The following is a 17,441-nucleotide window of genomic DNA, read 5'->3' on the forward strand; positions in this document are numbered from 1 at the left end:
TCACTTTTGATGTTACTCTCACTTCCTCTTCTGGAAACCATCATAACCATTTCCTTTAACCACAATACCACATGTCTAGAAACTTTTAGTAATGTTTGACTTGCTCGTTTTTTGCACAAAGGGCATATAGGAACCAATTTCCAAGTTTGTTAAGGAGCATAATTTCACAAAAAAGTTCTGGTCAATACAACCTATAAGTAATACTATCTAAAATTAAATTATTCCTAATTTACATAAATTTACAACCAAGGCTCATTGGTAAATGCAGAGGGTTTCTTTATAATGACCCTGAGCTCCTGCCACATAAAATGTAACAAAGTGAACAGGCTACTATCCCGATTGCACTGCGTTTAAAGTCAACCAATCCTCACGTCCAGGTAAGCGACTGGAACATAGCTATCTTTACACAAAATTTACCACTATTAAGCCAGGACAGTTTTTCCTCCTTTAGAATTCAGTGTCTACATCAAATTGTTCAAATAAGTCAGTTTTACACAACCCCATGTATGAATTTTTTTAAAATATTCTTTCTTCAGGAGTCCTAATTCACAAGGGCTACAACTCTACTGCTACGATTAAACTAAAAAGAAACCTTCAGGATGCAATAAAAAGCCAACAAAAATAATTACGAAGATATAACATCAAATACACATTGGAAACTGTCAGGATCTAGATTGCCACAAAAAATCTTAACTTTCTCTTTATCAAATTATTTAAAACTTTAACTTTGTCTTAAAAGAAAGAGGATTTTGGTCTTTCTTTCCTAAGATAAATTAATATTTGTTCTATCTTTACATCTATTTTTCTTAACTCCAACTCAGCCCCTCATTCCTTAATCTGCTGAAGCCACGTAAAGACTTTCAATGGGCCTATTAGCTAGATCTACTCAAATTATCAGAATACGCTATAAAATCAGCAGTAATAGCAACATATTCACAGTTTTTATTTTGTATAGACGCCGAACTTTAAGAAATGATGTTTTGGTATTATCAGACATGGTTGGAAAAACTAAGATGAGGAGGAGTAAAGAGGGAAGGGAGAGAAGGTTGTTATTCCTGTTCTAGTGACTCACAACCCAGAAGTATTTCAGGAGAAAACTGGTTCCACCCTCACTTCCCCCTCCTCTCCACCTTCAAAATGAAATAATTCCAAATCGTCAACACGCTCTCTAATGGCTTTTATTTGGCAATCTAAAATAAAATGGCAAAAGTGGAGGGGATGCGGGGTTCATCCTGATTAGCCATTCCCTTCCCACATTCCCACACTTAACAAACCCAAAACAGAAAACTGCTTCCATCTCCGCCAGGTTCCTACCATCCGACCTCAGTTATTGAACACCCAAGTTTTCCTATCCCCCTCTTAGACTCTCGCCCGCCCACCCTCCTCTCTTTCCCGTAGAGCCCGTTCCGGGAGCCGGGGCGCCGAGGAGGGGGCGAGAGCGGCGGCGGCGCCCCTCACCCCGCGCCGGGCCGGCCGGATCTGGCCGCTGGGAGCGGGGAAATGGCTCCTCTCCGCCCCTAGCCGGCCCGCGAGCCAGCAGGAGAGGCGCTGGGACTCCGCAATAGGCCGCGGCGCATCCCGGCGACCCCGGCCGGGCCTGCAGCCGCGAGGCGGTGATTTCTGTCCCGGGAGCCGCCCGCCGCCCCTACCGCCCGGGCCTCCCCCGCTCTCCATCCCTCCTCAGCCCACCCGCCGCCCCCGCCGCGGCCTCGCCGGCCCGTGCGCACCTTCTTGATGTTGTAGAGGCGGGTGAGCATGCCGACGCCCCGGTCGTTGAGGATGGTGAGCTTCTCCGCCAGCTTCTGCTGACTGGGCTGCAGCACGGAGCGCGACATGGTGGTGGTGGTGGTGGTGCCGCCGCCGCCGCCGGCCGCCTCGCGCCCAGTCACCGGACCGCGGCCTCCGCAGCTACCTCTGTCGGGCCTCCTCCCCTCCCGCCCGCGACCTCCGCCTCAGGGGAGCGCGCCCATGGCCCCCGCGCCTTTAACCCGCGCCGGTGACAGAGCGAGCCGCGGCGGACGCCTCGGGGTCCCTTTCCCCTCAGCAGCCCGCGCCCCGGCAACCTCCTGCCTTCCGCCCGCCGCCCTTCCGTCCCCACCCCCGGCGCTCTCCGCCCCAGCCCCCACCGCGCCGCCTTCCCGGGCTCCTCCACTAGGTGTGGCGGCGGCGGCGTCGTCTCCGGCGGCTGAGAACGAGGCCGCTTCCCGCAGCCCGGGACGAGTGCTCGGTCACCTGATCGGCCGCGCCGGCGCCCCCGCGAGGCCGGACAGAGAACTGCGCCTGGGGGCCCTCGCCCTCCCCGCCCGGCTCCGCTGCTACCGCCGCTCGGGACGCGGCCTCGGCCCCACACCCGTCTCGACCCGGCCTGGCCCGCCCACTGCCCCTGAGCCCGGCAGGGGAGTCTAAGTCGGAACCTGATGAAGTCACGTTTCTCTGTTCGCCACACACCCTTCTCCTTCAAGTTCCCAAAAGTTGCCTTTCCACACCACCTCCCTAAAGAAACCACCAGAAGCCCGCGGGGAGGAGTGGGGCGGGGGCAGGGCGGGTGTTTTTCTGGCGAGTTTCTCCCGAGAGTGGGCTGGTGGCTCCATGCGCTTCTCCCTCCCACTGCTTGACAGACGTTCCCGGCTGAACACAGCAGATGTGCTCTGCGAGGCGGGCCTCGCCTCTCTTTCCCTCCCCATCCCATCCTGACTCTCCTGCCTCAAGGCAGTTCGTGAGAGAGGAGGTCGGAAGTGAGGGCAGCTCAAGTTCCTGAGATAATCAGAATCTGGAATTTGTCGACGAGGATCACCCTTCCGGAGAAGACGCCAATAGAAGAGGCCCTGGCATGTGGGAGGCAGAAAGAAATGTTTGTTCAATGAATGAAGGAACGGTCCCATTTTTTTTTTTCTGGCCTCCACCCCAAATCCCACCCCTTCTTGAGAGCATTCTACTTTTCCATCTCTCTTTTCTTTTTTCCTGATCAATTTCCTCCCAGTCACACCCGAAGGCTACTCCCTCTGGTCAAATATATTAGATGTGGTTCCAAAAGTGAGCAAAATTAAGGATTTATGTCATTGACTGGGGTGAGGAATTCCAGCAAAGAGGAGTCAAGCTGTTCTGATGGTTTTTTTCGCCCTAATTTCCTCTGATATATTAATCTTTTATATTATATTCATTAATTTTAAGTGAATGACAAAATATTCTGCCACCTTCAGTAAACGACATTGTAAGAGTAAATATCATTTCATTCATCAAAACACTTTAGGGAAAGGAAATTTTGACGAATATCTTTTGAAACATTTTTTAAGCTAGTATACGTACAGTTCCTACAGAAATCTTCGTTTTAATATGCCAAGGAGAGAAAGGCAGTAGACGGACTGAATTTGATTTAAGAAGCTTTAAATAGAGTCCTAAGTCCACCAAAAAGTCCTACCTGCCTTTGTGCTTGGAATCCTATACACAGAACTTAACTTGAATGAAGGTTTTTAATGCAAACACCTCAGAGAGATCACCTATTGAGCTATTATTAGTCATTAGCACGTTGGGGGGATTTAATTTATCTGGTTACATTCCAACCTGATAGTTTAAATATTAATTTAGAGGAGGTAAGAGTCTGGAGCCTGAGATAGTGAGAGCAGACCTGGGAAGGAGAGGTCCAGGGAGGGGCTTGGAGAGTAAAGATGTGCTCTTTTCAGGGACCACAGACAAATTTAACCAGAGGCAGAATTACAGAATCACACCAAAGAAAGGTTATATCATTTTCTACTTTTTCAAAACTCCTGTATAGAGAGAACAAGAAAATGGTGCCATATTAAAATTTGAACACAACTATCACTCAAGAAAAGCCACTGTCATGTTTCCATATGAACTTGAACATTTGTAGCTGCTTATAACTCAGAGTACCCAATAGAGGGAGAACTCTGTGGATTCTAGTCTCATTATTGAATTTTTATTATAAACAACTTTTAGACATATTGGCCCTAGATTGAATGGAACATGTCTATTCGAGTAAAAGATATTAGGTCTAGATGAAGTATTCACAATTCTTGCATTTCTCTACATTTTCCATCAAAAAGCATTTTGTTATTAAGAGCCAACCCTTTGGAAGTTTGACTGTATGTGTAGTATAAACTATACTGTCAGTGCTAAGGTAATAATCATATATTTTGCCATGCATGTATGATTTTATGGCAAGTGTAATTAGTATGTGTCATTTTATATTTCCTCTCAGTTTTCATACCATGTGAATCAGTCTATAAAGTTATTAAAAGAATTGCCCCTCTTGTAGATTTTTTTCCTGCTATAGTTTTCTGGAAAAGCATAACATTTTAAGAGTGATTAGGAAAGTTAAAAAAAGACATTAGGAAAGTAAGTTTTAAAAAGCATGATTGGGCTTCCCTGGTGGTGCAGTGGGTGAGAGTCTGCCTGCTGATGCAGGGAACACGGGTTCGTGCCTGGGTCCGGGAAGATCCCACGTGCCGCGGAGCGGCTGGGCCCGTGAGCCATGGCCGCTGAGCCTGTGCGTCCGGAGCCTGTGCTCCGCAACGGGAGAGGCACAACAGTGAGAGGCCCGCGTACCGCAAAAAAAAAAAAAATAAAAAGCATGATTGAAGATTTTATTTCCCTCATCATATCAAGCACGCTCTTCACAGTTCCCTTCGTACTAAAGATTTTCAAATAGTTTCTCTTCAGTTAAGAGATTTCCACTGTTTGGCTCAGAACATAAGCATTCAGAGAGATTTAGAAAGTAGAAGACAGCTTCATATTTGTAGTAATCATAGAAAGTTAGCTAGCATAGACCAGTATACCTTAAAAAATGTGAATTTTACTGTACATAAAGTATATCTTAATAAATCTGACTAAAAGTTCTATATCTATGTTTGAAATTTTATTTTTTTATTGAGAGAAGTATAATAGTACCCACTCTAAGGAAAGTAAACATTTGAAAATCCTAATTGGAAAACGTTCAATCATTCATAGTAACAATCCTGGATGGATTTAAAGAATATTTTTCTATTCTATATAATAATCAAACTTATGTGTTTGATTGAACAATAAATACTTAAATTGTGCAAAGTGCTGTTGTTCTAGGAGGAGATATAAAGCTGTATAAGATATAGATTTTAATCTCCTTGAGCTCACATTCTCGGTGAGAATAGAAATATACATAAGGCCTGAGATACAGGGCTACAAGAGAAACCTAGGGAGAAGAGTTCCAACCTGAAGTTCCTGAAGTTCCTAACAGTTATTCTAAAACTTACATTTGGGCTTTGAACGAGAAGTCAGTCTTGGACTTAAAAACGTATAGAAAAAGGGTTTCCCTGGTGGCGTGGTGGTTGAGAGTCCGCCTGCTGATGCAAGGGACACGGATTCGTGCCCCAGTCCGGGAAGATCCCACATGCCGCGCAGCGGCTAGGCCCATGCGCCATGGCTGCTGAGCCTGCGCGTCTGGAGCCTGTTGCTCCGCAACGGGAGAGGCCACAGCAGTAGAAAGGCCCGCGGACCGAAAAAAAAAAAAAAACTTAGAGAAAAGGACACTCTAAGCAGAAGGTGCAACTTTAATAAATGCAAAATGATTTTTAAAAAGTGCAGGAAAATAATAGGAATGCTCATTACGTACATGAAAGAAACAATGGGAAATAAAGCTGGAGGTAGAACAGAAAATATGTAGGCCTATGATTGCTAAAGCGGGAGAAAAAAATTCAATGGAGAAGAAGAAATATCCAAAAAAAATGGGAGAACTAAAGGTAACTCTTGGGAATTTGAGGTTAATAAAGAAAATTTGAAATAGTTGCTGACTGTGACAAGGATTCCTAATTATCCTTCAGTATATTTCTCTTTCTTCCTTAGAATAAAGACTACATCTCCCAGTCTCCCTTGCAGCCTAGTATGGCCATATGACTAATGTTCTGGCCATTAGGATGTAAGCTTTCAGGAACCTTCCTTAAGAGACTGCTGTGATCTCTTTTTGCCAGTCTTCCCTTCTTACCTCGTTCTTCCACATGAAACAAGGATGCAATGACCACTATCTTAGGCCATGAAGACAATGGCCACTCACTAAGGATGGCAGAACATAGAAATAGAAGGTACAAGTGGGCTTCTTAGAACAGAACTACCATACTAAACCTGCCCTTTCTACATCTGGATTTTGTCTGAAAGAGAGTTTTATTTAAGCTTCTTTTATCTGGGACTTCTTTAAAAAATTACTCACAGCCCAACCTTATACTAAATGATAACAGTTTTTGAGGTCAACATTATAGTATCATTACTAGGAATAAAACAAGGACTAATAATCAGATTTAATATTGACTAAGTGTTTTTGTACTGTGTCAGGTGCTACTATTTGAGTTACATTTTCTCATCACCTCTCTCAACAATACTTTGAGCTATTATTATCCTCATTTTATAGGTGAGGAAACTGAAATACAGACAGTTTTTTTGTTTTATAGGTGAGGAAACTGAAATACAGATAGTTTTTTTGTTTTTAACTACTGAAGTGATAAATCTGGTACTAGATTCTTTATCAGTCTAACTCCAGAGTTCATGCATATTCTTAACCACTGTGATGTAACTGACAACAAGTTGGATGGCATACATTTGGCATGCATCAGTGAACATGATTCTGTAGTTTCTGCTAGAGTTCCTTAACTCTGCCCAGACCTTCATAAACAGTCCCTTCATTAAAGTTTCTTCAGTTAACAGCTAGACTCTGCCATATTTTTCCCAGATTGGTATACCAGTCTTTTAGGTGGTTTTCTTTAGCTTTGCCTCCTCCAGAAACTAGAATGGGAATTATTTCTGTAACACTTTTTGCTAATCATGAAGTATATTTCAGTTTGCCTTTTTAAATCACCCAGCCTTCTGTTCCTTCCCTATTGAAGACAAAAAGAAAGAAAAATTGAGGAAGAGCTTCTTCCTGGGTTCTTAGGGTAAAGCCCTTTGATTAGGATATCTCCTGACAAAGTTAATGTTCCACTTATTTTTTTTCCTCTTTCTCTCCACTAATTCTTAAAGACAAATGCAACATTTTTCCTCACATCAGACTTCAAACCAGGTAGCTATGTATGACTAGAAAAGTATGACGAAATTTCTCTGAGAAATAGCCTAGAAATATCATAGTAGACATATATTGGTTTTGTCTGTCTTCCATCCCTTCCTATTGTGAAACTGCTACCTTCTGACAAAATTGAGTGCAGAAAGCAAAAAATGAGTCAGGCTGTGGGGAAAACGATCAGGCATATGTAAACAAGAAATTAATGGAGCGTTGCAAGGAATTTTTACTTTTTAAATTGTTTTAAAGACTGCATGGACTTCCCTGGTGGTGCAGTGGTTAAGAATCCACCTGCCAATGCAGGGGACACGGGTTTGATCCCTGGTCTGGGAAGATCCCACATGCCACAGAGCAACTAAGCCCATGCGCCACAACTACTGATTCTGCACTCTAGAGCCCGTGAGCCACAGCTACTGAGTCCACGTGCCACAACTACTGAAGCCTGCGCAACTAGAGCCCGTGCTCAGCAACAAGAGAAGCCACTGCAGTGAGAAGCCCGCACAACGCAACGGAGAGTAGCCCCCACTCGCGGCAACTAGAGAAAGCCCACGCACAAAAATGAAGACCCAATGAAGCCAAAAATAAATGAATAAATAAATAAATAAAGACTGCATATATTTGGACCATACCAAAGACAGAGGAACCGACTTTGGGTGAAGAACTGTGGAAAAGGACAATAGGAGATTTCACTGTGCTTTAATTGTGGTCATAAAAAGGATAGACAGTAAGATATATGCTAAATCCATACTTAAACTTCTGTTCTCCTACATATCCAAAGACCACAGGGTATGAAAATTTACTCAACTAAAAATGATTAAGAAAATGAATAGGGAAAAGATGGAGCAACAGTATCCCAGTATCTGTAGTAAATGAATAAGGAGTTAAGGCTTAGCCAGAGATTGCAACTTGGTATTGCAAAGGAGTAACCAAGACAGGTCTAAATGAAACATAAGATGTCTCCAGTAGTCAGCAGAAGACATGCCAGAAATAGAACTGATCCAAAAAGTTCAAAAAGAAAACAATGAAAAATTCATTACAGCCTTGATCTTGACCATTCACATCCAATGAAATTCATCTTACAGCCTGCCAGATCTTGATAATGCACTTCACACATGTTTATTTGCTTCTGTTCTGCAAACTGAAGATAGATTTATCTTTCCTTTTAAATTCACTCAAAGAACTTCAGTTTTTTCTGTGGAAAAACTCTAATGTAATGAACAATTTCAGTTTATGATTGGTTTTAAACTTTCTTGGTTCTTTTCTCAGTACAAAGGACTTGTGAGTTTTGGGGTCTTTTTAAAGAAATTTATTGTGCTTAGACTTATACCTAAATAGTAGATGACGTATCAGTGTATACATACACTTATTGGTTGATCTTTGGAGTTTGGTCTTAAGTATTTTTAAAATATTAGAATGCTACATGTAAAATTGGCAAAAACAATGGTAGAACAAAACTTGAGTTAGAATACAGGCTAAGCCTACGATGATAACCAACTTCCAGCTGAACATAAAATCCATTTATATTTTATGTTTAGTCTACCTTAAAGATGAACAGTTTTTCAAAAATTGGGAAGGATATTGAACATACTGAACTGGACCTCCAAGGAGAGCTCTAGACTAGAGATGTAAATTTAGGATCATCAGAATGTGGGTGGTATTTGGAATCATGGCAATAGATGAGATCAGTTTTGGAGAGAGTATTTTTTTTTTTTTTTTTTTTTGTGGTACGCAGGCCTCTTACTGTTGTGGCCTCTCCCATTGCAGAGCACAGGCTCCGGACGCGCAGGCTCAGCAGCCATGGCTCACGGGCCCAGCCGCTCTTGGCATGTGGGATCTTCCCAGACTGGGGCACGAACCCATGTCCCCTGCATTGGCAAGCGGACTCTCAACCACTGAGCCACCAGGGAAGCCCACAGGAGAGAGTATTTTAAAAAGGAAACTAGGGCCTAGTCCAAAGCCCTGAAGAACTCTGAATTTTAGGAATCAGATACAAGAAGAGTAGTCAGCAAATAAGACTGAACAGGAGTGTGAAGGGAATCAGAGACTAGGGCAATAGCTGGAGGGGTCAAGGGAGGGTTCTTCATCTATTTTCAGTAGTAGTTGTCAGATTATCCTGTAGAGAGGGAGAGAATTATAACTCAGTACAGAGAGAAAGCATAATCAAAGGTACAGAAGCCTTGACAGAACAGGAAGGAAAGAGATGAAGGGGAAGCTGATGATAAACAGCCAAACTAATGTTGACCAGGTGTTTCAGGAAAAGACAGGATAATGATACTAGCTAACATTTGTTGAGTACTTGCAATGTGTCATGCTCTGTTCCAAGTGTCTTACATGTATTAATGTGTTTTTATCTTCATAACAAACTCTGAAATAGGAACACTATATCATTCCTATTAAAAAGATGAGGAAGTTGTACCTAAGGTCACAACTGGTAAGGGGAGGAGCTCAGGCTATTAACCACTTGATGTGTACACTGATGTAGGTCAATAGAATTGGTTTGTGGAAGATCAGAAAGTTTTCTCATATCTTGTATTTTCTCAATAAATTAGAAATAGTTCATCAGCCTAAACAGGAGGTCATGTGTCAGAAATTGTTGAATGTTCATTTGAGTTTGATGTCATATATTTAAATGTCTAACAGAAAAAAGCCTATGCTCTGGGGTCAGACTGACAGGGTCTGAATCCTGGTTTTGCCACTTACAGTCGACCTTGGATATGTGACCAAAGCACTCTAAACCTCAAATTTTCACCTTAAATGGAAATGATTGTACTTACCTCACTGGATTGTTTGAGGAATGTATGGGATAATTTTTAGGACTGTACCTTGTGTAATTCAGTGAGTATAAATATTTGTTGTTACTACTATTATGGTGATTATTATTACTGCCTCAGTCTGCCCAGTTGTGTGATTTTCTACATTTGTACATGGCACAAAAGAGATGGAGGGTTGTAGATTTTTCTTTTTTTAGTTGAGTGCCATGGAGAGAGAGAGTGGCAAAGGAGTTGAGAGTAGTGGTTAGGGAACAATATAACTAACTCTGTATTTTAGCACTTAACCAAAAAAATTTTAAAACCTACCTAATTATATTAACATTGCTTTGCTTGACAAATTCTATTTCAAAGTAATAATTTTTGAAAATGACATTTTCTCTATTTCATGTTAGACACACAGCATAATCATTAAGCTTCTAAGTGCTGATTATGTGCAAATGTTAGGGACACTAAATAATTTCTTATTATAAAATATACATTATGCTAAAATATTATAAACGCATTATAAGATGATTTCCCTCCATTAAAACATCACTGAAGTCTAAATGTTTACAATAAGTCAAGTGTTCACTGATACATAAATTCAACTTTCTATTCCCACTTAAATTCAAATCCAGTGTTACTTAACCACCATCATACAAAACTGCTACTGTTTCTCTGCTTTAAAACTATGAACATTCACTGTCCCACCCAGATTATTTGCATGTTACATTTTTACCATTTCTTCCATTATTTCTAATTAGTTCAACTGGTTACTCTTTTCCCAACAAAACTTTAGAATCAGAATTTATTCAAACTTTCCACAATTACTTTGTGTATTTCTCTCATTCCCAATGGTCTTTATTTGTGCTGTATTTGAAATGATAGGATGAACAGTTAACTTTCAGTTTGTGAAGAGAGGAAAGCCATGTTTCCCAGCTAGTATCAAATTTTTAAATTATTTCATATCATAGATTCCACATTTACAATATTAGGAGCATGTTAAAACAAATTTTAAGGCTTCCCTGGTGGCGCAGTGGTTGAGAGTCCACCTGCCGATGCAGGGGACACGGGTTTGTGCCGCGGTCCGGGAAGATCCTACATGCTGCGGAACGGCTGGGCCCGTGAGCCATGGCTGCTGAGCCTGCGTGTCCGGAGCCTGTGCTCTGCAACGGGAGAGGCTACAACAGTGAGAGGACCGCGTACCGGAAAAAAAAAAACAACCCACAAACTTTAGCATATACGTATAAATAATTTCTTGTGTCAGCTTTTAATTATAGAATGGTTTGATATTTGTAAGTCGATTTAAATAAAAAATATTTATGTTATCTAATATATTAGATTTAAAAATGGTAGTCATTCTGTTATGTAATAGATTAGTTAAAAATGCAGCCACTAGCTTACAAACTACAGTACTTCCAAACACCAGAAGGGAAGGTTGGTAGTCAATCAGTTCTGGAAATAACAAAGTTAGCCTAGCTCACGCTCTTGTTTTAAGAGAGGGTGTGATAGACTTAAAGCTCATGAATTGAATCAGAAGAAAGGAATGAAGTGAACAACTCATCTTTACTCATTTCCCCCAAGGAGTTGAAGCAGAAACAAAAGCAAAGCTGCAATCATTTTTTCCTTACATGTTGGTCTTTATAGGCCAAATTAATTCTTGGTTCTAACTAAGGTTCCTAATTAGCTTTGGCTCATGGACCTTATATAAGTCTAGTAAAACTAGGCATCCTATCCATAAAAATATACAAAATTTTAGTGCAATTTTAAAGAGTTCATTGTCTCACTAAAGCCAATATAAAGACCCATGGACACAAGATTCAGAACCATTCTGGATTGTAATGCGTCCATCCAAAAAGGTACAGTAAGGGCAATTGTATACCCAAAGTAATCATGTGTTAAATGTCCAGGTTTAACCTGACATAAATGTTGAAAAACAAATTTTTAGACCATGATCCAAAGATGCAAAAAGTATCTCTTTCCTGATCAGTTCAATGCATTAAAACCGACTCTATGGAAATCTTTCCACAGAAGTGATAGGGTAGACTTTGTAATCTACATGCTATCAGGACAAAATATCCCACCATAGTTAGATTACTCAAGTTCCCTCTTTATCTGCCTCCGTCTGGCTGCCAGACCTTTGTCACCTCCAACAGAAGGTAGGAAGGAGAACCGAAAGCACGCAACCCAAGTTGTTTTATTTTCAATTGAATACCTTGACTAAACAGTTTAGTGCAAAGGAAACTGCTATTTAGCACTAAATTTTTGAATTACTTGCAAGTTATCATTTGCCTACGTAGCCTTTCTCTTTCTGCTATGTATAATTCAGGGTTGGCTGCCTCCTTAATGAAACATACAGTACTTAAAGGGATTCTATGGCTTCTGCACATTACATAAGCCATAGTTAGTCTGCCTCAGGATGACTGCAGAAAAATTGTAAATTTAGTCTCAGAAGTCTGGTGCTAAAGCAGAGCCAGCCAGCTTTTCAGCTTTCAAAGCTGCTTTGTATAAAGCAGCACATTTGGAAATCTGTTGCTGGTACACTCTATTCATACTGGACTTATAACAAGTAAAACTTAACATGAAGAAGAAAGGGACATAGGATATATGAAAGGATCACAAAAATGCAAAAAGCAATAAATTCTAAGAAAATCCAGTATTGGTTAGGTTTTCAAATACCTAGACATTTATATGTCTTTGAATGTTGACAAGGTACTCTTGTTAGTGAAATGTCCCCTCTCTTGACCTCGATGCCTGGTGGCAACTTCTCCCTTTACACTGTACGATATGCCCTAAGTTTCATACTGCTATTGCTTTTTCAGGTAGGCAAAAAGTAAATATATAGTAAATACCACCACCATCATTTAACATTAAATAACTGTTTGACACAAAACAGTGCGACTTGACTACAATTATCAGAGTTAGGTGAGGTGGCTTAAATTCTTTGTGGAATGAGATAATGTGAAAAAGATAATCAAAAAACTAAGATTGGGCTTCCATGGTGGTGCAGTGGTTGAGAGTCCGCCTGCTGATGCAGGGGACGCAGGTTCATGCCCCTGTCCGGGAAGATCCCACATGCCGCGGAGCGGCTAGGCCTGTGAGCCATGGCAGCTGTGCTCCGCAGCGGGCGAGGCCACAACAGTGGGAGGCGCGCGTACCGCAAAAAAAAAACAAAAACAAAAAACTAAGATTAAGGGTTTTTTTTTTCTTCCCTCCATGGGAGACAGATTAATTTATGTGAAAGATTTCTTTTTCTTTTATGTCTCTTTTATTTCAAGAGGTGTTCCTACCTTTAGTGGGAAGATTTTTTTATTTTAACCTTTTGTTACAAATTGTTTCAAACATAAAAAGAATAAAGAGTATAATGACCTCTCATGTACTCATTACTCAGCTTTGACACTTACCCAAACTTGACTGTAAAGGGTTTTAATATGTCTGTAATCAAAACTAGAATTCCTTTATTTATGCAATAAATAATATATAATTAGAATATAAATAATATAATGATAAATAATTAGAAACTCTTGGAAGAGATCATTTTGAATTTTTTTTTTTTTTTTTTTTTTTACGGTACACGGGCCTCTCACTGTTGTGGCCTCTCCCGTTGCAGAGCACAGGCTCCAGATGCACAGGCTCAGCGGCCATGGCTCACGGGCCCAGCCGCTCCGCGGCATGTGGGATCTTCCCGGACCGGGGCACGAACCTGTGTCCCCTGCCTCGGCAGGCGGACTCTCAACCACTGCGCCACCAGGGAAGCCCTTGAATTATTTTATAAAGACAACTATTGTTCCTTCAGAAAGGAACTGGACTTATTAACGGAATTCTTAACAGAAGTTAATTTTATTTTCATGGTGCTTGATGGTAATTTTTAGAAACATTTTTAAAAGAGGAGACTGTAAGAATAAATATCAAAGTGACATGCTTAGCAATAGCCAAACCAAGTGGTCAAACTTATTAAGATCAGTTAAATACATATCTCTCTATCAAACTGAAGCTAAGCTAATAGCATGTGATACACCACTGTGTGAGTTGGGCTTCCTAAATCTTGATTTCTTCGAGATGCAAATGAAGAATGCAGTCAGTGCATTCATTGTGCTGAGTCACTGGATTGAAAGAGAGAAAGATAAACCACCTACTGAACAATCACATTTTTTTCTTCTAGGTGATTCACAATTCTTTGAAGACTGGCAGGCATGAAGCCACCAGGCATTGTGCTACCTGTCCTGTCTACAATAATACTCACCCAGTGCTTGTTTCATATATTTTGCTCTCAGGCAACTTTGATTATGGGAATTTGATTATGTAAAAAGCTCTCTGACTGGTATGTAGGTGTAAACAGAAACAATTTTTAAAAGATTAGATAATTTTCAGAATCATAGTGTTTTATTTACTAAAACCTTTTTCAGCTAGTATTAAACATTTACTAGATATTTGCACTAATTGACAAGAAAAATTACAAAATCATTTTGATTGATTCTGTCTAAGAATAGTTTATCCTTTTTTTATTTTCAAAGAATCATAGAAGAGCATTTTTGCTGGCAGTATTGGCTATAGCTTTGGGATATTTAACTTATTATATTGATAAGCTTGATTAATATACTCTTCATTTAATTTTTGTTTATTAAATTTTAAACTAAGCCTAAGATCCATTGTAAGAAAAAGAGCTGTAATAAAATAGAGAAATATTAGTCTTTATAATTTTGTATTGTTTGTGATATCAAGTGCCTTTTTCTCTCTATAACATACAAAAGTCCAAACTGTATTTTCTTCATGAATTTACAATGTGGGAAAAAAAAGAAGTCTCTAAAATTTAGAGCAGCAAGACTCCATGCTTTGGAAAAGAAGAAAAACTAAGTTTAAAACGAAACTGCTTTTGTAGTGAAAAGAGCACTTTCATACAGCGCTGTAACCCCTTTGAAGATTAATTTGGGCATATGTATAAAGAACATTCAAAATACCCATGCCTTCTAAATATGAATACATACTAATATATTCAGCTCCTAAAATATTCCCTAAGGAAAAAAAATCCTAAATAAAAAAAAATTCTGCACAAGGATATTTTTATAATAACTTAGATGAGACACAACCTAAATTCTCATGGTAAGGAATAGTTACAGGAGTTATAGAACATCCACACCAAGAAAATTCTAAGCAATTCCATGTCAATGAAAGACAACATGGATATCCATGTCTTAACCAAAACCTGTTGTATATCTCCTGCTAGCTGGGGCTTTTGTTAAAAGTTCTTGGTCTTCTATTAGCTTTTGAGAACTAAAAGTTATGTCTTTGTAGGTAGAGTAGGCCCTATACTGAAACCAAGTACATCACCAACTTGATGTGATATGAGTAACACAATAAGCTCTTGGTACTCAAGGTATTATAGTGATACTTTTCCTCAGCTCAGATTCTACAGCAGAAGGGAGAAAGTGAGTGAAATACTAAACTATCTTTCAGTCCCCTTTAAAGGTCGTAATCCAAGATTAAGTGATTCAGACAAATAGGCCTTCAAATAAGGGAACCTGAAACCTTGGTAGTCTAACAAGGGGTCAGGACAAGGCAGGCACAGCAGCTTTAAGAGCCACTTGGACTTTGGACAATGGCTGATAGAGTTGGAATTTTGAAGCCTAAAATCCACTAACCTCTGGGGACCAAAATGAAGTTTGCACTCTGGATTCTTTGTATCTTCTATGGTTAACCAATGCCAAAACCATCCCTTTCATAGACTGAAAAGGCAATTGTCAAAACTCTCCCTTTCATAGGCATTCCATGGTGTGGCTCTATCCTTTTAAAATCCCCATCATCCTTTAGTTTAGCCCAAAAATGTAGCCGCATTGACCACAAAGAGCTGCTTTTAAAATGTACTTATGTCAAAAGGTAAATGCAAATTCTCCAGTCCCTCTTTTTCCTTTGTGAAGCATGGATTAGGTCAGGAGGCAGCTTCATACTGAGGGTAAGACAGAAGAGAACTTAGTATATTTACTAAGGGGAAAAATGACAGTGATACTCATAGTGGTCTGGCCACGTTGTGGAGTAAGGAGTCTGTCTTCCCTGATAAGAAGAAGAGGACGTTTCCCTTTGCTAAAGAGTCAGCATTCAAGAATGCTGTAGGAGTAGATGTGGAACTCCAAAGGCAGGAAGCAATTTAAAAGGAATTTACCTGTAGAGTTGGGCTTAAAGTAAGGCCTGCTCTCAAAGGAAATGTATGCTGCCATAATTCTGCCTAAAGCTGCTAGAATAACGGTTTAGGACACCTGCCTCCTCCCTCTTCCTCTAAATCTTGGAGCATAGAGAATTTAATGTCACTGGAGGTTGTGATGGGAGGGGAAGTAGTAGAGATACCAAAACCCAGGAAGTCAGCTTTCCATTTCCCTGGAACTGAAAAGGGTTGGGTAGAACCAACTCCTGCTTTCTACCGTTCTCTCCATTGGCACAGGCTCTGGCCCAGCCCATCTGAGGATCATCATGACTCTTCCAATTCCTTGGAGGGCTTTGACTCTGAAACTCCATCAGAGGAGATGTGGAGGTGTGAGTGCAAAATGAGTATATTTAAACCTACAGAAGTTGTTTTCCCCCATGTAAGAACCCCTTTCAATCTGTCCTCATTTTAGAAAGTTAAGATATTCTAATGCAAAGAAAATGTAGCCAATTTTCATAGGAAAAGCAAGACTGAAATATTTAGGATTTGTAGGAATGGCAATCCAGTCATTATGGTAGTTTAAAAACTCTCCTTTATCTAACCTAGTAAGGGGAAAAGATTGCCTGACTTAGGTTTCAATTATTTTTATTTCCTGAGCTCATGTTCTCATAATGGTTCAAATTGAGTAGAGATATCAGAAAATCATAAAATTTGAGAGCTAAATAGACCTGGGAGATCAGTTCTTCCTTTTCATTTTATAGCACAGAAATTTCAGAAAGGATAAATGGCTCAAATGTAGGAAGCCAAAAAGTTGCAAGAGAAGCAGTAAGTATAGATAATCCATAAAATGAAAATCAGACCAAATGAAATCTTGAGTAACTTCCTGGCAGAAAGAATAACTTCCCGGCAGAAATTGTCATTACATTTAAACATATTTTCTCTGCAGTTTTGGGTATATGTTTGTTGTCTCTCTTTTTGTTGGTTAGAAATGGAACAAAGTTTTCCAAAACTATTTTTTGCTGCTATGATGGAAATCTACAAAAATGGGTAATAGACTATTTCGGGACCATTGTTCAGAAGCGCATTTGTCTTAGAAATGGTTACCATGGAGATGAGCACATGTTGTATGACTCTATAGCTTTCCAGTTAGAGTCTTCTAAGCTACTAAGACATAAATAGTCATATATACACATAGATGCACATGAGCCCAGGCACATATGCACACTGAAGTTACATTGTTCCTCTCTTTTTGTAATATAATAATAATAAAATTCCATGCAGTGCTGATCTCTAGTGATGGAAGAACCTGTAAATTCTAGACATTTTAAAAAGTAATATTGTATAATGATATAAAAATTACTTTTTAAGAACATTGTAGTCTAAACCAAGCTTAAAAACTAATAACATATATAACTTGTAAAATAAACAATGTGAATATACTTCTTAGATGTCACTGCTCTTTCAAGTGGAAATATAAAAATAAGAACATTAAAAAAAACCCAGAGTATATTACAGAAAG

The 17,441-nt window shown here is 40.0% G+C and overlaps 1 protein-coding gene across 1 annotated transcript in view; it reads right to left on the reverse strand.

The window, feature by feature from the left end:
- NCKAP1 (NCK associated protein 1) overlaps positions 1–1,978 on the reverse strand; it is a 99,563-nt gene extending 97,585 nt beyond the window's left edge. Inside the window, exon 1 of the mRNA XM_079924861.1 lies at positions 1,728–1,978. Coding sequence (XP_079780987.1) covers positions 1,728–1,835 — 108 coding nt within the window. The 5' untranslated portion in view covers positions 1,836–1,978. The remainder of the gene's footprint in view (positions 1–1,727) is intronic.
- Between the last annotated feature and the right edge of the window lie 15,463 nt (positions 1,979–17,441).

This window comes from Stenella coeruleoalba, assembly GCF_951394435.1.
Source record: "Stenella coeruleoalba genome assembly, chromosome: 6".
NCBI lineage: Eukaryota > Metazoa > Chordata > Mammalia > Artiodactyla > Delphinidae > Stenella > Stenella coeruleoalba.